Raw genomic sequence first — 21,491 nt, 5'->3', positions numbered from 1 at the left:
AAACCTACTCTCTCCTCTGGCCAATGAATCAGACTCAAACGTACACTAAGAATGAAACAAAAACATAGTTTCATGCAGCCATGGCGGGGTTCAAGCCCTATGGCCCCACAGCCCCACAACCAGAAAAGAATTGACTCATTGCCCTTGGATAAGCTATGTCTGTTCTACTTAAGCTGTTCGTGGATCCTCAGGCCGAGCCTCGGTTTTTCAAGGCCAGGATAGTGCCTTACGCCATGAAAAAGAAAGTGGAAGATGAGTTGGAGCGGCTGCAGGAAGCAAACGTCATTACTCCCGTTCTGTTCTCCCGCTGGGCAGCTCCTATCGTTCCCGTTCTGAAAAGTGAATGCACGGTGCGTATATGTGGGGATTTCAAACTCACCATCAACAGGGCCTCTAAGCTAGATGCTTACCCGCTGCCACGGGTGGTGGACTTGTTCACGACACTGGCAGGAGGCAAGACGTTCTCAAAGCTTGACATGAGTCACGCCTACCAACAGCTCCTCCTGGACGAGGACTCAAAAGAGTATGTCACAGTGAACACGCACAAAGGCTTGTTCAGGTACAACCGCTTGGTTTTCGGAGTGGCGTCCAGCCCAGCCATTTTCCAGAGGACAATGGACAATCTGCTGCAGGGGATCCCTCATGTAGCAGTGTACCTGGATGACATCCTGGTTACAGGGGAGACGAAGGAGGAGCACCCCCACCATCTGGACCAGGTGTTAAAGAGATTCTCTGAGGCAGGGCTGCGCCTGAAGCGTAGCAAGTGCACATTCCAAGCACAGAGTGTGACATACCTAGGTCACAAGATCACAGCGCAGGGTCTGTGTCCTGTGGAGGACAAAGTCAGGGCAATCAAGGATGCTCCAAACCTTAAGAATGGGTCAGAGCTCAGGTCGTTCCTGGGCATGGTGAACTACTATGACAGTTCCTCCCGGAGCTGTCAACAGTGTTGGCTCCACTTTATCAGTTGCTTCACAAAGACTGTAAATGGAAGTGGGGGCCAGCACAAGAGAAAGCTTTCAAGGAAGTGAAAGCACTACTACAATCAGCACAACTTCTGGTTCATTTTGACCAAGACAAAGAGATCATCCTGTCATGTGACGCCTCACCCTATGGCGTCGGGGCAGTACTCTCTCATCAGATGGAGGACGGGTCAGAGAGACCCATTGGATTCGCATCACGTACGCTGACGAGTGCTGAGAAGGGTTATTCACAGTTAGACAAGGAAGGTCTGGCCATAGTCTTTGCTGTGAAACGCTTCCATCAGTACCTCTACGGTCGACATTTCACTATATGCACTGACCACAAACCACTGATGAGCCTTTTTAGTGAATCAAGATGCATTCCGCCCATGGCTTCAGCAAGGTTACAGCGCTGGGCCCTGACACTGTCAGCTTACCAGTACACGATAGTGTATAGAGTGGGGAAGGACAATGCAAATGTAGACGCGCTCAGCAATCTCCCGCTACCAGAGATGCCTGCCACAACTGTGGTGCCTCCCGAGACAATTTTCCTAATGGAGAGATTGTCAAACTCACCTGTGAATGCCAAACAGATCAAAATGTGGACAGACCGGGATCCTATCCTGTCCCAAGTGAAAAGATTCCTGATGCAGGGTTGTCCTCCTGTCATAGAGGATGATGGACTAAGACCTTATGCAAAGCGCAAAACTGAGCTGAGTGTGCAGGATGGCTGCATACTCTGGGGGTCCAGAGTGGTTGTTCCACCCCCTGGCCGTGCACAAGTCAGGGATGAGGTCCATGAGGCTCACCCGGGTGCCTCCCGGATGAAAAGTTTAGCCAGATCTTACATCTGGTGGCCTAACATGGATCAGGAGGTAGAAGACAAAGTTAAATCATGTTCTGAGTGCCAGATCAACCAGAAGATGGCACCGCCCGCGCCACTACATCTGTGGGAGTGGCCTTACCGCCCATAGTCCAGGCTGCATATAGATTTTGCAGGCCCTTTCATGGGTCACATGTTCCTTGTCATGGTGGACGCACACTCCAAGTGGTTGGAGGCGCACATCATGAGCAACATCACAGCGACCACAACCATCGAAAAGCTTCGGCAGGTGTTTTCAACCCATGGTCTGCCGGACTCTCTGGTGTCCGACAACGCAACAACGTTTACCTGTGACTTGTTCCAAGAATTCATGCAGAGAAACGGGATCCGCAATGTCCGCAGCGCCCCGTTTCACCCGGCCTCAAACGGCTTAGCGGAACGGGCTGTGCAGACACTGAAAGAGGGGCTCAAAAGGATGACTGGGGGAACCATCACACCTAAGCTCTCTCGGTTCTTGTTCCAGTACCGCATCACGCCACAAACAATAACAGGACAGGCTCCAGCGGTGATGTTAACGGGCAGAAAGCCAAAAGCTCACCTGGATCTACTGCGTCCGAACATCAGAGCACGAGTGGAACGGAAGCAGGAGAAACAAAAAGAGAGACATGACCACCACGCAAGGGAGAGACAGTTAAAACCCAATGACACTGTCTACATCCGCAACTTCACAAGCAGCCAACACTGGTTGCCAGGTATCATTCTGAGTCAGAGTGGTCCCGTCTCCTTTGTGGTCAAACTGACTGATGGGCGAGTCATGCGCAGACACCAGGACCATCTCCGCCTGCGCTATGACAAACACAAGACCATGTTTTCAGACGGAACAGCTGTGGGTGGTAGTGTACAAGTTGAAATCCCACAGGAAACAGCATCTGAGGAACAGGGGCATTCAGTGGTTCCAGCAGTGGGTGATGGACATTCTCTCACAAACACCCAACCCGCTCCTGTGCCCTCAGACCCAGCTCCACTGGGACACGCCTTACCTGTGTCTCGTAGCACACCAGGAGTACTGCGCAGATCACAGCGTAGTCACAAGCCTCCTGAAAGACTAACTCTGTAGTTGAGACTGAGAGACTCGTGGTGTTAGGGTTTGTGTGGAGCAGCAGACCTAGTTGAAAAGAAATAATGACTATCATTTTGTTGTTGTTGTTGTTTTGTTTACATTTACGGTAACACCGGCAGACGTTCTACAGTGTGTTGTAGTAAAGAAAAGAAAACACTGATGTGGTTTACTTGTTAACCTTATGTTTTCCTTACAGGGGGGATTTAAATTGAGGGGGGAGAAGTGTTATAGTGTGGACACTATATAAATAATGACATGGTTATTATTGGTATTGACCGTGACCTTTCCCTTTTGATGATGTCATCACTAAGAGTGAGTTCTGTGCAATGTGATTCTACCACCGGTGGAGTGGGCTATATAGTTCTGCTATATTTGTACAGTTTGTACCTGGCAATACACCTTTAGGTTTGGGTTGAAAGTAAAGGAAAGTAATATCGAAATGTTTGTGGGCATTCCTTGTCAAGTTACTACAGGTCAGTTAGGATCACCACTTTATTTTAAGAATGTGAAATGTCAGAATAATAGTAGAGAGAATGATTTATTTCAACTTTTATTTATTTAATCACATTCCCAGTGGGTCAGAGGTTTACATACACTCAATTAGTATTTGGTAGCTTTGCCTTTAAATTTTTTAATTTGGGTCAAACGTTTCGGGTAGCCTTCCACAAGCTTCCCACAATAAGTTGGGGGAATTTTGGCCCATTCCTCCTGACAGAGCTGGTGTATCTGAGTCAGGTTTGTAGGCATCCTTCCTCGCACACGCTTTTGCAGTTCTGCCCACAAATTGTCTATTGGATTGAGGTCAGGGCTTTGTGTCTCCTGACCCCTCCTGTCTCAGCCTCCAGTATTTATGCTGCAGTAGTTTAGGTGTCGGGGGGCTAGGGTCAGTCTGTTATATCTGGAGTTTTTCTCCTGTCTTATCCGGTGTACTGTGTGAATTTAAGGATGCTCTCTCAAATTCTCTCTTTCTTTCTTTCTCTCTCTCAGAGGACCTGAGCCCTAGGACCATGCCTCAGGACTACCTGGCATGATGACTCCTTGTTGTCCCCAGTCCAACTGGCTGTGCTGCTGCTCCAGTTTCAACTGTTCTGCCTGCGGCTATGGAACCCTGACCTGTTCACCAGATGTGCTACCTGTCTCAGACCTGCTGTTTTCATCTCTCTAGAGCCAGCAGGAGTGGTAGAGATACTCTGAATGATCGGCTATGAAAAGCCAACTGACATTTACTCCTGAGGTGCTGACCTGTTGCACCCTCGACAACCACTGTGATTATTATTATTTTACCCTGATGGTCATCAATGAACATTTGAACACCATGTTTTGTTATAATCTCCACCCAGCACAGCCAGAAGAGGACTGACCACCCCTCCTTGCCTGGTTCCTCTCAAGGTTTCTTCCTACATGCTGGCCTTTCTAGGGAGTTTTTCCTAGCCACCCTGCTTCTACACCTGCATTGCTTGCTGTTTGGGGTTTTAGGCTGGGTTTCTGTAGAGCACTTTGAGATATTAGTTGATGTAAGAAGGGCTTTATAAATACATTTGATTTGATTTGATTTGACAATGACCCAAAGCACAGCTTCAAACTATGCAATAACTATTTAGGGAAGAAGCAGTCAGCTGGTATTCTGTCTATAATGGAATGGCCAGCACAGTCCCCGGACCATTTTGAGCTCTTGTGGGAGCAGCTTGACCGTATGGTACGTAAGAAGTGCCCATCAAGCCAATACAACTCGTGGGAGGTGCTTCAGGAAGCATGGGGTGAAATCTCTTCAGATTACCTCAACAAATTGGAAACTAGAATGCCAAAGGTCTGCTAGGCTGTAACTGCTGCAAATGGAGGATTCTTTGACAAAAGCCAAGTTTGAAGGACACAATTATTATTTCATTTAAAAATCATTATTTATAACCTTGTTAACGTCTTGACTATATTTCCTATTCATGTTGCAACTCATTTCATGTGTGTTTTCATGGAAAACAAGGACATTTCTTAGTGACCCAAACTTTTGAACGGGAGTGTATATAGTGTATCATCAGAGAGGGGGGTCCCAAGTCATACAGATTCTGTTCTGTTGTTGTATTTAATTTTGTTTTTCTTAAAGAAAATATATAATTTTGTCCCATCATTCTTGTTTTTTTTGTAATGAGGCCTATGTGTATGTTTCATAACCAGTATAAGGTGGTACGGGCTTTCAAAGAGGAAGCACACAGCTTATGAAAAGCCAGGAGTCTGCGAGTGGGGTGGAGACTGTCTCATCCATGATCTACCCCATTGTGTTATAACTGATGTGGCTTACTGACTTAGTGTTTTCCTACAGCAGGACATTTTTCTGTCAGCACAAACGTCAAAAACAAATGTCTCGGCTATTTCCGCAGAGGAACCTCCATTCATCAAAGGTTAGTGGTCTATTAAATTTACAGATACAAATGTTTAGTTCCATTATTACTGACCAATATAAGCCTGGTTGTTTATTTTTGTGAAAAGGTTTTGGCTACATTGCAAGATGTGCATAGTCTCCATCAAAGAGGGATGATTGCAGACCATTGCGTGAATACATATTATTGCATTCAACCTTATTTTACATACAGCTTAGCCTACATAACTGTCTTACATAAACAATGAATAGGTCCTCATTTTTACAAATCACCAATTTTAAAATGTAATATAATTCCATAATTACATTTCCCCTCTGACCCTAGCAATGAGAAGAGCAAAGAATGTTACGGAATCTGTGCTGTGTGATTCTACTCATGATCCAGAGGGATACAGAAAGTAGGTTTCCAATTGATGTCATAAAATGCCATAAAATTGAGATCATGTTTTTGTCTCTTTTTTCTTATTGACACAAGGCAAGACAATAACACCCACCAAACACACAATCCCACCATTCAACTATAGTCCTTGTCCTTTTAGGGTACAATAAGGCACACACATCAGCTCAGGGTGTTTACTATGTTTTAACTCAGTATGTTTACTATGTTTTTAACTCAGTAGTTATGAGACATGCTGAGCATGCACAAGTATCTGGGAATGTATTGAATATCTTAGTCATGATTAAGTGTTAGAATAGAGTCAGGACTTTTGGCTTATTATTCTAATAACATATTCACTAAGTAGTTTCAGCCTAGACTGGACCCAGATCAGTATGTGCTTTAGCCATTTCTTTTTACAATAGCCACATTTCAGCATCAATAGGATATCATAGTTCATAAGCACAGCTAAATACTAATAATGGTCTTGTCTGTGTGTTTAGGTAACATCTCTGTTTATTAGAGTTCATAAGCATCTATTCTACAGGTCTCTTTTGGACAGTTTTTTTGGCTTGTGTTTTCTCTTCAGGTACACAGGTGATTGGGGGACGCAGGACTGTGGTACAGGGGGAGGATGTGGACTTATCCTGCAGACTGATAGAGACAACTGAGGACCTCGAACAGATAACATGGCAGAAAAGTACTTGGGAAGAAACACAGAACCATAATTTTATGCTGATTTATCCCAATGGGGCTTTTAAGTTTATTGCACCAAATGGATTAAAAGACAGAGTCCAGTTTATTGGGAACCCATCAGAAAACCTTGGATCTATTAGAATAACAGCTGTCAGACTGTTGGATGAAGGCACCTTCACATGTATCTTCAGTGTTTTCCCCAGTGGAGCATACACTACAGAGATACCTCTGACTGTGCTTGGTAAGAACTCTTCCTTCACTCTGCATCACTGTTTCTATGATTGACAGTGTGGAAAGACTGAATGTGATAATCAATACTAGAAAGGTAAGAACTTGGTAGTTTCATTATTCAAGTGAAGCAAGAGCAAAGCCCTCATCTACAGAACCCTCATCTTCTATCTTCCCTGTGCTTAGAAAAAAAGGTGCCCAACGGGTTCTATCCAGAGGGATACGATTCAGCCTATAACCTTTTTTTATCCTAAGAACCGTTTTTGGAAGAAATAGTTATTTGATGATTCTGTGGCAGTCGGTTATTGCCATGCAAATAAAGAAGGCATGTCTCACAGTAATTGACTGTTTCTTAACATAATCACGTTTAGCATCTCCGGACCTCCACACATACAAGCCGCTGATGATCTACATAAAAAAAGTATAATAAATACATTTAATATACACCATCACAATACATTAATTAATTATTTTAATCAGGTCTGAAGAAAAATTATGATATGAAGAAAATGTATTTCAGAATTACAAAATATGAGTTGACCTACTGCATGCTATCTGGCTATACTCCATGCCATATGCTGTAGGCTTGTTCATTTAGCTGACAAGATATGCTTTAAATCCCGTGCCATTATTTTATTTTATATGATTTTATATTATGAAGAGTACAATTGAAGGATACACGTCCTATATACTGGATTTAGAGTACAATTGAAGGAAACACGTCCTATATACTGGATTTAGAGTTTAGTTGTGAATGATATCAACCTTAGAATGTCTTAGAAATCAGAACATATATGGGCTGCATGGTGCGACTATAGGCTATTGATGATTTGAGAAAGTAGCAAAAAAAAGCTTGCACCCTGTTCTTAGGCAGCACAGCTGTTCTCTCGTCAAGCGATTTTTACATGAGACTATTCTCAATTTAATTTTGTCTTCACTAATGTGTAAAAAAAAATACATGTCATCTTTATGCACTCGAATAGGGAATGGAGGCCGCGAGTTTTCCCGACGGGCTGATTTTCAATGTTGATAGGTAGGCCACTTTGGTTTTAAAGTGGAGCATGTGCTTAAGAGCAGCTGAGAAATAAATACAATAACACTTATTTCACTCCACGCATCAACCACTGTTTGAGGAGTATGCTCTCGCTGCCCGACAGGTGATATTTCACCTAAACGCTGTTTGCCATGGGCTCTCCAACCTTGTTCCTGCAGCTACCCAGTTATTAATTTAGGAAACCATAATGCTGATATACATATGCATAAGCTCTAATGTGCATAGGGATGTTCTGAATTAATCATCACCTTGTGAGCTCTGTTCATTTCGTTACACTGTTTCAACCTGCTGTTGAACTTCTTTTTTCAAATTGATTATCACTGTGAGGTGAGTTTTAAAAGTATGAAAAAGCTGTTTTGATGATAAGTGTTTGGTGTGATTTTCGATTGCACTTGCACTGTTCTCAAAAGTGATGACAAACGCAATTATGCATCTAATGGTTTATTATAAAGGTGCGTATTTATGGTGAAAATGATCATTCTGAAACGTGAAACTCAAGCGCAGCCTGTGTATGCCAGTAGGCTCTACCTGTTATAAAGCAAATTAATGTGCTTAATTTTAAGAAGTTATTTGGCCACTTTAGTTGTGATACAAACCTTATCAAAACATATAGGTATATGGGCTAGGGTACATGAGGTGTGCGACTATGATTTGCATTGGTGTAAAGTACTTAAATATACGTACTTTGAAGTACTCCTTAAAGTAGTTTTGGGGGTATCTGTACTTTCCTTTACTATTTATATTTTTGACAACTTTTACTTTTACTTCACTACATTCCTGAAGAAAATGTTATACTTTTTTCTCCATACAGTTTCCCTGACAACGCAAAGTACTTCTTTAAAGGGGTAGATCAGCTTTAATGTTACAGATAGATTCTATCTTCCATCAATGTAATTGTCTGCATCACTTCCAATCCCCCATATATTCTTTGCAAATATATATATACATACACATCCCATTTTTTTACACATCCCATTTTTTAAAATATATTTTACTTTATTACTTTCTAATCCTACCACCCCTCCCCTAATTTGAGTAAACTAGTCAATTTTAGTTCTATTTTGTTTGTTTTTACTCCTGTCCTTCCTCTACCCTCAACCTCTCCCTGTTCCGTGACAGGTGCATGATAATGGTCCATTCTAAATAAAAACTAATTTCACACATATATTATTTAGTATATGAAAAGACGACACTAAATAAAGAATAGTCTGATAGTTGACAATAATAGCCTATCACTTGTGAATGAAGCCCAGTTTGTGCAGTAAGGCAAGACACAGCTTAACTTTTTTTCCCCAACTTTTTCAAATCATCAGTGGTGGGAAAAGTACCAAATTGTCATACTTGAATAAAAGTATAGATACCTTAATAGAAAGTTACTCGAGTAAAAGCGAAAGTTACCAAGTAAAATACTAATTGAGTAAAAGTCTAAAATTATTTGATTTTAAATATACTTAATTATCAAAAGTAAATGTAATTGCTAAAATATACTTAAGTATGAAAAGTAAAAGTTAAAATATAAATCATTTCAAATTTCTTATATTACGTTAATCAGACTGCACCATTGTATTGCTTTAAAAATGTACGGAGAGCCACGGGCACACTCCAACACTCAGACATTAACACCAGAACATAGGCAGTAGGGATGATCAGGTGTTCTCTTGATACGTGAGTGAATTTCACAATTTTCCTATTCTGCTGAACATTCAAAATGTATTGAATTGAATTGAATTTATTTTGGGTAACAGAATATAGTATTAATTAAAATGCTTGTCAAAGCGCTATATTGATAGGTGCCATAATTCTGTCCTGCTTGAGCATTTTAAATGTAAGGAGTACCTTTAGCTGCAAGGGAAAATGTCTGGGGTAAAATGTACATTACTTTCTTTAGGAAGGTAGTGGATTAAAACTAATAGTTGTCAAAAATATCAATAGTAAAGTACAGATACCACCAAAAACTACTTAAGTAGTACTTAAAAGTAGTATTACTTAAGTACTTTACACCACTGATCTAGCCAATAGAACGCTGATGGGATACTCCCTCCCCTTTTTAATAGAGGCCATTAAAACTCTGTTTTCTCATGCAATTGCATAGCCTATAGAAATGTGTTTGATTAGATTTTCAATTACCTTTGCAATGATGTCAAAGTGATTAGATGGACAATAGTGTGCAGAGAACCAAGCAGAAAGCAAGTTTGGTAGGCTACTAATGACCATCAGTAGCATCAGAGCTTGGAGAAGCCTAAACACCCAAAACCATGCCTATCATTATCATATTTCCCAGCATGCTCTATTGCAGGTAGATGTGTTTGTTTCAATATCTGTGTTTTTGTATGTGAATTGATTAGTTGATTAACCTTATATGCTACACGGAAAAAAATAACAATATTTGTCTACATTTTTCTAGTCTTTTAATAGTTGGACTTATTGCACCCGTTACTGAGATAGTTGTCCCAATTTAGATTATTTAGGTAGATAATTTAACAAATTTCCCTAACCTAGCAGTCTTTCTAAAATGCATGTTGAAGGTGATTAAAAGTTCCAATTGTTAGATATCTTCATTCTGGCTGAGGAAGACACTTAACCCTAATTTGCCCCAGCTGTGATGTACTACTATGGCTGACCCTGTAAAACAACACATTTCACTGCAATTATCCGGTGTATGTGACAATAAAACATTTTAAAATAGATGTAATTATTTATAGAGGGTTCTAGGCAGAACCATTTAAAGGGGGATCTATGAAGAACCCATAGAGATCCAATTCTAATTCCTAATTATATGGAAGAACCCTACATAGAGGGTTCTAGGTAGAACCAAAAAGGGATCCCATATGGGGACAAACTAAAGAACCCTATGTGGTTGTACTTAGCGCCTTCCTTTCTGAGAGTGTATCTCTTACTCAAGCTGTAACCAGGAGAGTACAGGCATCAATAGTTTCTCTAATGGTGGAACAGATGTTGGAATATACAGAATACACCAATATATACAGCATTCCTTAACAGTAGGGCTGTGAATGGGCTGTGAATGCTTTTCAGTGGAACTGCTGAAGCTGAAAAACAGATTTTGGGATGTGTGTGTGAAACTTAATTCCTCAGGTGCAAGTATCTCTCATCAGGTTGAGCTAAAACCTGTTAAAACTGGATTTGCCTAAACCTCCAATACAGTAAATGTGTCGCTACTAATGATGTATGTTGCAATTGAACAAATAGTTAACATGATATGGTTTATTTAAAGTTTGTTGGACATATAACATGAGCATTTCATGTGATGTGAGGTCTGTTTTGGTCATTTTTCCATGTATAGTCTGACATTTACAATGAGTGACTTGTTCATGTTTTCTGTTCTCTGTTGGTTTGTGTTCTGGTCATAGTTCCTCCAGTAGTGAATGTGACAGTTGATGTTACTCCTGTCATTGGGGAGAATGAGGTTGTCTTGGCAACCTGTGTGGCTGCTGGTGCCAAGCCACAGGCAGATGTAAAGTGGAAGACAGGTACATTGGGCAGTTTGTTGAGAACAGTGACTAACTCCAGACAGCACGACAACGGAACCACCACAGTACTCAGCCACCTGCTCGGGGTACCGACCAGAGCAGCCAATCAGCAGCAGGTCCAGTGTGTGGTCAACCAGTCTGCCCTGGCAACAGAAAGGAGCTACAACTACAACTTAGACATCCACTGTAAGTATATACTACACTACTACTGCCCTACCCTATAGACAAACACTGTAAATATATTCTACTACCACTCTCCTACACTATCGTTACCCACTGCAAATGTATACTCCACTATCACTGTCACAGAACATAGACATCCACTGTATGCATAGAGTCTCACTGTCTTCACTGGCTGTAGCCTAGTAGCCCCTCTAACCAGTCCCTGTCTGTCTATACACTCTTAGAAAATAAGGTTCTATCCTAGAACCAACATTTTTTTTTGTCTGTCCCAATAGGAGAACCCTTTGAATAACCCTCTATTAGTTCCAGGTAGAACCCTTTCAACCGAGGAAAGCCTTTGATCTAGCCCGTAACAACTGTTATTTTCTTTAGCTTAAACATAGTTCTGAGGCACAGAGTGGTATGGACCTTTACAAGACTTTCATTGTACTGCTCCTCTACTGCAAGTAGTCTATCAAACTGAAATGAAGGAAGACCAGGTTTTGCCTCATCTTAGCGTTGGGCCAGTAACCGAAAGGTTGCTAGATTGAATCCCTGAGCTGACAAGGTAAACATCTGTCGTTCTGCCCCTGAGCAAGGCAGTTAACCCACTGTTCCTAGTCCATAATTGTAAATAAGAATTTGTCCTTAACTGACTTGCCTCGTTAAACACAGGTTCAATTAAAATAATACAAAATCCATGGATTAAAGTTCCATGTCATTGTTATAGTTGTAATATAGCTGTCTTGGTATTGGTGTGTGAGTGTAGGTCTATTTACATTCTATACCTGCAGTAACTGTAACCACCTCTCTGTTTCTCTTTCTCTGTCTCTCAAATCAAAGAAAATAAAATGTTGCTTATCACATACGCCGAATACAACTGGTGTAGACTTTACAGTGAATTGCTTGCTTAAAATCCTTTCCCAACGATGCAGAGTTAAAAAAAATCATTAAATAGTAACTAACACAAGAGGAATAAAATAAAATAAGCAAGAATGGAGCTATATGCAAGGAGTAGCAGTACCAGATCAATGTGCAAAGGTACGAGGTACAGGTAGTTGAGGTAGATATGTACATGAAGGCAGGGTCAGGTGTCTAGGCATCAGGATAGTAATAATAATAAGAGTAAAATAAAGAACAGAGTAGCAGCAGCAAATGATGTGTAAAAGTGTGTGTGTGTATGTTAGTGGGTGAGTGTCTGTCTGTCTGTGTGTGTGTGTGTGTGTGTGTGTGTGTGTGTGTGTGTGTGTGTGTGTGTGTGTGTGTGTGTGTGTGTGTGTGTGTGTGTGTGTGTGTGTGTGTGTGTGTGTGTGTGTGTGTGTATGGTGTGTATACATAGTCTAGTGAGTGTGCGTAGGGTCAGTATATATCAGGTCAGTGTATATATAAAGTGTAGAGTCAGTGCAACACAGAGTCAGTGCAGATAGTTTAGGTAACATAATTTATTATTTAGCAGCCTTATGGCTTGGGGGTAGAATCTGTCTCTGAGCCTGTTGGTCCTAGAGCCGATGCTCTGGTACCGTTTACCGGACGGTAGCAGAGTGAACAGTCTATGGTTTGGGTGGCTGGACTCTTTGGCAATTATTCGGGTCTTCCTCTGGGACCATTTGCTATAGAGATCCTGGGTTGCAGGGAGCTCGGCCCCTGTGAGTACTGTGCTGTCCGCATCACCCTTTGTAGCGCTTTGAGGTCAAAGGCAGTGGAATTGCCATACCAAGCTATGATGCAGTCAGTCAAGATGTTCTCGATGATGCAGCTGTATAATTTTTTGAGGATCTGAGGGCCCATTCTCTTCAGGACTGTGCGGGTGAGTGTGGACCATGTTATGTACTTACAGATGTGGACGCCAAAGAACTTAAAGGTCTCGACCCACTCCACAACAGCCCCATTGATGTGGATGGAAGTGTTCTCCCCTCTTTCTCCTATAGTCCACGAACAGATCATTTGTCACCACACTGCTAAGTCTTTGACTTCCTCCCTGTAGGCTGACTCTGACGCTCTCTCTCTCTCTCTCTCTCTCTCTCATAGATCCACCTCAGTCAGTGAACATCACCCTTAGTGAGGCCTCTAAAACCACAGTCTTACTATGTATAACAGATGGCAACCCACATCCCAACTACACCTGGAGCAGGTACTCACTCCTATGTAAACTAGTTCAAACCAGTTTAAATGTAAATGTTATCTGCACTTGTTAAGACATGAGATCTAAATTAGCTAAAGGACAGTTGTTGAATTATGCTGGCAGTGAAATTATGCCTTTGCCTTTAACACACACATGCACACGCACACACACAGTCACACACATACACTCAGCCCCTCTCCTCCTCTCTCTCTCCCCCTCAGAGTGGTCCAGCCATGGCCTGGGTCTTCAGTGAAAGCAGAGGGAGACATATTGCACTTCCTCAGTCTCAACTCTGAGCTGAATGGTCTCTATGTCTGTGAGACCTCCAACCCCTACGGACAAGCAACTGGCTCCATCTATGTACACATATCCTCTGGTGAGATGCATTTGAGACACACACACACACACACACACACACACACACACACACAGTATTCATACTAGTTGCTTATAATTGATTGATTGCCTGATTTATTGAATACTTTATTGTCCCATAGGGAAATTTGTCTGATAACAATACAGGCATTCCTGGTATACACATAAAACACAAATATGAGGTTGAGAAATGTGATGTAGCATGGATAACAAAGTTGTGCCAGATGCTCACTTATCTTTCACTGCATGTGTTAATATCAGACTTATTGCCTCATTACCCTTTCTATTGGAAGTTACTGTATAACCACTAACTAAGATGGTCATGATACACACTTATCTCTTACTGCATATGTACATGTAGTTTAACTTAAAGTCGTGGCCAAAAGTTTTGAGAATGACACAAATATTAATTTCCACAAAGTTGGCTGCTTCAGTGTCTAGATATTTTTGTCAGATGTTACTATGGAATACTGCAGTATAATTACAAGCATTTCATAAGTGTCAAATGCTTTTATTGACAATTGCATGAAGTTGATGCAAAGAGTTAATATTTGCAGTGTTGACCCTTCTTTTTCAAGACCTGCAATCTGCCCTGGCATGCTGTCAATTAACTTCTCGGCCACATCCTGACTGATGGCAGCCCATTCTTGCATAATCAATGTTTGGAGTTTGTCAGAATTTGTGCGTTTTTGTTTGTCCATCTGCCTCTTGAGGATTGACCACAAGTTCTCAATGGGATTAAGGTCTGGGGAGTTTCCTGGCCATGGACCCAAAATATCAATGTTTTGTTCCCGAGCTACTTAGTTATCACTTTTGCCTTATGGCAAGGTGCTCTATCATGCTGGAAAAGGCATTGTTCGTCACCATTTACATCATTTAGCAGACGCTCTTATCCAGAGCGACTTACAAATTGGTGCATTCACCTTATGATATCCAGTGAAACAACCACTTTGCAATAGTACATCTATATCTTTTTTTTGGAGGGGGGGTTAGAAGGATTACTTTATCCTATCCCAGGTATTCCTTAAAGAGGTGGGGTTTCAGGTGTCTACGTAAGGTGGTGATTGACTCCGCTGTCCTGGTGTCGTGAGGGAGCTTGTTCCACCATTGGGGTGCCAGAGCAGCGAACAGTTTTGACTGGGCTGAGCGGGAACTGTGCTTCCGCAGAGGTAGGGGGGCCAGAGGTGGATGAACGCAGTGCCCTTGTTTGGGTGTATGGCCTGATCAGAGCCTGAAGGTACGGAGGTGCCTTTCACCTCACAGCTCCGTAGGCAAGCACCATGGTCTTGTAGCAGATGCGAGCTTCATCTGGAAGCCAGTGGAGTGTGCGGAGGAGCGGGGTGACGTGAGAGAACTTGGGAAGGTTTAACACAAGACGGGCTGCGGCGTTCTGGATGAGTTGTAGGGGTTTAATGGCACAGGCAGGGAGCCCCGCCAACAGGGAGTTGCAGTAATCCAAACGGGAGATGACAAGTGCCTGGATTAGGACCTGCGCCGCTTCCTGTGTAAGGCAGGGTTGTACTCTGCAAATGTTGTATAGCATGAACCTACAGGATCGGGTCACCGCCTTGATGTTAGCGGAGAACGACAGGGTGTTTTCCAGGTTCACGCCGAGGCTCTTAGCACTCTGGGAGGAGGACACAATGGAGTTGTCCACCGTGATGGCGAGATCATGGAAAGGGCAGTCCTTCCCCGGGAGGAAGAGCAGCTCCGTCTTGCCGAGGTTCAGCTTGAGGTGGTGATCCGTCATCCACACTGATATGTCTGCCAGACATGCAGAGATGCGATTCACCACCTGGTTATCAGAAGGGGGAAAGGAGAAGATTAATTGTGTGTCGTCTGCGTAGCAATGATAGGAGAGACCATGTGAGGATATGACAGAGCCAAGTGACTTGGTGTATAGCGAGAATAGGAGAGAGCCTAGAACTGAGCCCTGGGGGACACCAGTGGTGAGAGCACGTGGTGCAGAGACGGATTCTCGCCACGCCACCTGGTAGGAGCGACCTGTCAGGTAGGACGCAATCCAAGAGTGAGCCGCGCCGGAGATATCCAACTCGGAGAGGGTGGAGAGGAGGATCTGATGGTTCACAGTATCAAAGGCAGCAGATAGGTCTAGAAGGATGAGAGTAGAGGAGAGAGAGTTAGCTTTAGCAGTGCGGAGAGCCTCCGTGACACAGAGAAGAGCAGTCTCAGTTGAATGACCAGCCTTGAAACCTGACTGATTTGGATCAAGAAGGTAATTCTGAGAGAGATAGCAGGAGAGCTGGCCAAGGACGGCACGTTCAAGAGTTTGGAGAGAAAAGAAAGAAGGGATACTGGTCTGTAGTTGTTGACATCGGAGGGATCGAGTGTAGGTTTTTTGAGAAGGGGTGCAACTCTCGATCTCTTGAAGACGGAAGGGACGTAGCCAGCGGTCAAGGATGAGTTGATGAGCGAGGTGAGGTAAGGGAGAAGGTCTCCGGAAATGGTCTGGAGAAGAGAGGAGGGGATAGGGTCAAGCGGGCAGGTTGTTGGGCGGCCGGCCGTCACAAGACGCAAGATTTCATCTGGAGAGAGAGGGGAGAAAGAGGTCAAAGCATAGGGTAGGGCAATGTGAGCAGGACCAGCGGTGTCGTTTGACTTAACAAACGAGGATCGGATGTCGTCGACCTTCTTTTCAAAATGGTTGATGAAGTCATCCGCAGAGAGGGAGGAGGGGGGGAGGGGGAAGAGGATTCAGGAGGGAGAAGAAGGTGGCAAAGAGATTCCTAGGGTTAGAGGCAGATGCTTGGAAGTTAGAGTGGTAGAAAGTGGCTTTAGCAGCAGAAACAGAGGAGGAAAATGTAGAGAGGAGGGAGTGAAAAGATGCCAGGTCTGCAGGGAGGCTAGTTTTCCTCCATTTCCGCTCGGCTGCCCGGAGCCCTGTTCTGTGAGCTCGCAATGAGTCGTCAAGCCAAGGAGCAGGAGGGGAGGACCGAGCCGGTCGGGAGGATAGGGCACATAGAGAGTCAAAGGATGCAGAAAGGGAGGAGAGGAGGGTTGAGGAGGCAGAATCAGGAGATTGGTTGGAGAAGGTTTGAGCAGAGGGAAGTGATGATAGGATGGAAGAGGAGAGAGTAGCAGGAGAGAGAGCGAAGGTTGCGACTGCGCAATACCATCTGAGTAGGGGCAGAGTGAGTAGTGTTGGAGGAGAGCGGGAGGGAAAAGGATACAAGGTAGTGATTGGAAAAAGAGAGAATGTCCACTTGGGAGAGATGAGGATTCCAGTGCCACCCCCCCGCTGACCAGATGATCTCGGGGTGTGCGAGAACACGTGGTCAGACGAGGAGAGAGCAGTAGGAGTAGCAGTGTTTTCTGTGGTAATCCATGTTTCCGTCAGTGCCAAGAAGTCGAGGGTCTGGAGGGTAGCATAGGCTGAGATGAACTCTGCCTTGTTGGCCGCAGACCGGCAGTTCCATAGGCTGCCGGAGACCTGGAACTCCAAGTGGGTCGTGCGCGCTGGGAGCACCAGGTTAGAGTGGCAGCGGCCACGCGATGTGAAGCGTTTGTATGGCCTGTGCAGAAAGGAGAGAGCAGGGATAGACCGACACATAGTTGATAGGCTACAGGAGAGGCTACGCTAATGCAAAGGAGATTGGCATGAAAATTAACTCACCAAACTGTTCCTGGATGGTTGGGAGAAGTTGCTCTCGGAGGATGTGTTGGTACCATTCTTTATTCATGGCTGTGTTCTTAGGCAAAATTGTGAGTGAGCCCACTCCCTTGGCTGAGAAGCAACCCCACACAGGAATGGTCTCAGGATGCTTTACTGTTGGCATGACACAGGACTGATGGTAGCGCTCACCTTGTCTTCTCCGGACAAGCTTTTTTCCGGTTGCCCCAAACAATCGTAAAGGGGATTCATCAGAGAAAATGATTTTACCCCAGTCCTCAGCAGTCCAATCCCTGTACCTTTTGCAGAATATCCATCTGTCCATTATGTTTTTCCTGGAGAGAAGTGGCTTCTTTGCTGCCCTTCTTGACAAAAGTCTTTGCCTCACTGTGCATGCAGATGCACTCACACCTGCCTGCTGCCATTCCTGAGCAAGCTCTGTACTGGTGGTGCCCCTTTCCCGCAGCTGAATCAATTTTAGGAGATGGTCCTGGCGCTTGCTGGACTTTCTTGGGCATCCTGAAGCCTTCTTCACAACAATTGAACCGCTCTCCTTGAAGTTCTTGATGATCCGATAAATGGTTGATTTAGGTGCAATCTTACTGGCAGCAATATCCTTGCCTGTGAAGCCCTTTTTGTGCAAAGCAATGATGACGGCACATGTTTCCTTGCAGGTAACCATGATTGACAGAGGAAGAACAATGATTCCAAGCACCACCCTCCTTTTGAAGCTTCCAGTCTGTTATTCAATCTCAATCAGCATAACAGAGTGATCTCCAGCCTAGTCCTCGTCAACACTCACACCTGTGTTAACGAGATAATCACTGACATGATGTCAGCTGGTCCTTTTGTGGCAGGGCTGAAATGCAGTGGAAATGTTTTTGGGGGATTCAGTTCATTTGCATGGCAGAGAGGGACTTCGCAATTAATTGCAATTTATCTGATCACTCTTCATAACATTCTGGAGTATATGCAAATTGCCATCATACAAACTGAGGCAGTAGACTTTGTGAAAATTAATATTTGTGTCATTCTCAAAACTTTTGGCCACGACTGTAGTATTATCTCTTTGCTTTCTGCAGTAACGTGTTTGCATCAGAGCCATTATGTTTGCTAGGGCAACATGATTACATATAATTGTAAATGAAGACTGTTTCTTATATTAATTGTATCCCCTCTCTCTTCACAGAGACCTCTGCTGCCTGTTGGGTTCTACTAGTTTTCATTCTCTGTCTGATTGTTGCTGCGGCTGCACTCATATGGTACCGGTGCAAATACGGACAGTTTCCTTGGTAATATCAACTACTGTAATATTATGAACAGAATTTTCCATTATGAAAAAAAAATCATTTTAATTTGATAATCATATATTTATTTGTATCAAATTCAGATTATATTTTTTTCTTGACGATATTCCAGGAGTCCAATCATTGCCAAACACCAGTTCCAGGCACCACACCAGGTATGTGACTATGTTAAAGTCCACCATTGTTGTGTGATTAACCTACCTCATCAGCCACTTTTTGCTATGTAATAATACTGTTATAATGTTTGATGACAAGGTTGAGGAAGATGAACCTGGGACGTCTGGGTTCTAACACTCCAAACCAGGAAGGCGAATAAGGGAGAAGGAACGTGATGTAAGGAACACACATTATTTTTTTTATTATTTTGTATTTTTAATATTATTTATATCTTGTTTGAGGTATTGTCTATTCATGAGGTATGATTATTGTGTCATTTTAAAGAAATCACCGGACAGGCTGAGAACAGGTGCCAGAAGAATCGCAGACATGCACTGTGTGGGGGAAGAATTACAGTCTGCACATTCTCCAACGCTACAGCCATTTGCAAAGAACAGGCACATTCTCCAACTTTTTTATTTTTTTATCTAACCTTTATTTAACTAGGCAAGTCACTTAAGAACAAATTATTATTTACGACGGCCTACACCGGCCAAACTCAGACAACACTGGGCCAAATGTGCAACGCCCTATGGGACTCCCAATCACAGCCAGTTTTGATACTGTCTGGATTCAAACCAGGTTGTCTATAGTGATCTCTCTAGCAGTGAGATGCAGTGTCTTAGACCACTGCGCCACTTGGGAGCCTAATGAACAGGGACCCTATTCAATGTTTTCTGTGACATTAGAAACCTCAGCTAGGCCTCTCCTCCACCACAGCTTTAAATAGTGCTGGTCCTCGTTTCAGTGTTTTGTTCCCCTCTCATGGACTCCGCCTTGCCGTGGTGGAGGGGCATTGTTGCTTCAGCGGGAACAACAACTCTCCTGTATGTATGTATATATGAATGGTGCATGTTGAAGCCAACTAATTGGAGGCCAGGTATAATCTAAATAACATGTACAAATGGAGAATATTGTCAGTAATGACTAGCCAAACCCTGACTGATGCTGGTGCTTGTAGCTGCTCAAACATGTGTTCCTTCATATTATGCAGCCTTATGTAGTCTTGGTACAGGGAGCAGTTATAAGAGGAACCATGAAACCAAAGGTGTGGCTATTTTTTTTACCTAACTTGGCAAGTCAGTTAAGAACAAATTCTTATTTTCAATGACAGCCTAAGAACAATGGTTTAACTGCCTTGTTCAGGGGCAAAACAACAGATTTTTATATTGTCAGCTCTGGGATTTGATCTTGCAACCTTTCAGTTACTAGTCCAATGCTCTACCCACTAGCCTACCTGCCACCCATAGCTAGTGAGCCACTGGGGACAGAAGCTACACTAACAGTTGCCTTATGATCCATGCATTAACTCTATCCCTGATGAACCCTGTATTATTTGTTGTTTTAGACTAGTATTAGTGTAGCATGGCATGTTTGTCCACCAGTAGTTACTGTAGGTAGTTAGCAGCTAGAATGCAGGTCTTTCCCCTATATTATTAGCTAGAATGCAGGTCTAGTTACAATGCAGATCTTTTCACTAAGTTAATTGTTAGAATGCAGGTTAGAAAGAGAGTGTTCAAAATGTACACACAATTTTCACAAAGTCTTGCTTTGGTTCGTGCACTGTAAAGTCCTTGTATTTCAGCCTTGGAACTAGGAACACACAGGGACAAGCTGTTTCCTGGTTGTTGTGGCTCTGTTCTGTCTGCTTGATTGATGATATGGGAGTGGCTCTTATAGACCACATGGGGGTTCAAGGCAGATGAATTCCCTCCAGATCCATGAACTGTTTTAGCCTCAACCTCCTCCCAACCAAATCTTCCAAAATACGTTAATTCTTATCAAGTTAAAGCATTCCTAAAGATTAACCTAGTGTGCACTTCTGCCTTTTAATCAACAAGAAGAGACATGTCTGTGGGTTTAGGGGTGGTAGTGGTAGTGGTTGGTGTGTGTGTACATTACTAGTGTACATTTCTTTGTGTTGGTTTAATTTACACATACTGATTGGTTGGATGCTAATTAAACCTATACTATACTAAGTGGGACATGCATTTCGTTATTCGGTGAGATTAAAAATAATCCAATATCTCTAGTGACCAGGCACTGCAATGAACAGTAGCTGTTTGACCACTCAAAAAAGGAGAAGAAAAAAGAAGAAGGAAGTCAGTGACAGTTGGCAGTTGTTTCCTTCCTGAAAACCAGTTTGTTGCAATCACCAAACTTGCATCAGAGATAAAGAATGATATTTAGAATGTCTGCTAGACGGTTAGCAGTTGTTTCCTTCCTGAGAATATATTTTTAACTACTCTTTAGTTTCAGTGCTTTTGAACATATTGTAAACTGTTAAAAATCATTCAGAAGTTTGAGTCTGAGTCTACCTTTTATTATAGTATTATTGTATTATTTTCATTATTATTACTATTATTATTCTATATTATTATTATTATTATTATTATTATATGTTTACGTGTTATATGTTTACACCCCTTTGGGATGTGTAACCAGTGACAGAGGGGTAATACAGAGAGATTGATGAAAACAAAAAACTGTAAAAAGAACTACCAAGACAAAGAGATATGAGATAACGGACATTGAAGCTCTTTTTCTTAAATAGGTCCCGTGTGGCTCAGTTGGTAGAGCATGGTGTTTGCAACGCCAGGGTTGTGGGTTTGATTCACAT

General features: G+C 42.9%; 3 protein-coding genes across 4 annotated transcripts; all 3 read left to right on the top strand.

Annotated features, from left to right (window-relative positions):
- The first annotated feature begins 226 nt into the window (after nt 1-226).
- On the top strand, nt 227-1,075 carry LOC115161165 (uncharacterized protein K02A2.6-like). Its single transcript, XM_029711942.1, has one exon. It carries the CDS (start codon nt 234-236, stop codon nt 1,029-1,031), a length of 798 nt encoding a protein of 265 aa, XP_029567802.1. The 5' UTR covers nt 227-233; the 3' UTR covers nt 1,032-1,075.
- Nucleotides 1,076-1,945: 870 nt separating this feature from the next.
- Nucleotides 1,946-2,503, top strand: LOC115161172 (uncharacterized protein K02A2.6-like; the record flags this gene model as incomplete). The annotated part of the gene is made up of 1 exon (XM_029711955.1): nt 1,946-2,503. A coding segment is annotated over exon 1 (534 nt), but the record flags the coding sequence as incomplete, so codon positions are not given.
- Nucleotides 2,504-4,866: 2,363 nt separating this feature from the next.
- LOC115161161 (nectin-3-like) lies at nt 4,867-20,950 on the top strand. Of its 2 annotated transcripts, XM_029711937.1 has the most exons (10): nt 4,867-5,298; nt 5,602-5,674; nt 6,242-6,589; nt 10,999-11,304; nt 13,309-13,411; nt 13,624-13,778; nt 18,598-18,700; nt 18,828-18,870; nt 18,971-19,048; nt 19,157-20,950. In XM_029711937.1, the coding sequence occupies exons 2-9, from the start codon at nt 5,620-5,622 to the stop codon at nt 19,004-19,006; spliced, it is 1,149 nt and encodes a 382-aa protein (XP_029567797.1). In that variant the 5' UTR covers nt 4,867-5,298; nt 5,602-5,619; the 3' UTR covers nt 19,007-19,048; nt 19,157-20,950. The 2 variants fall into 2 exon arrangements, with proteins under 2 accessions (XP_029567797.1, XP_029567795.1); XM_029711935.1 differs by lacking the exon at nt 4,867-5,298 and having other exon boundaries at nt 5,330-5,674.
- Nucleotides 20,951-21,491: the final 541 nt, after the last annotated feature.

This window comes from Salmo trutta, chromosome 24, assembly GCF_901001165.1.
Source record: "Salmo trutta chromosome 24, fSalTru1.1, whole genome shotgun sequence".
In the NCBI taxonomy this organism is placed as follows: Eukaryota; Metazoa; Chordata; class Actinopteri; order Salmoniformes; family Salmonidae; genus Salmo; species Salmo trutta.
Note: the sequence above shows the minus strand (reverse complement) of the source record. Positions and strands in the feature narration are given on the sequence as shown.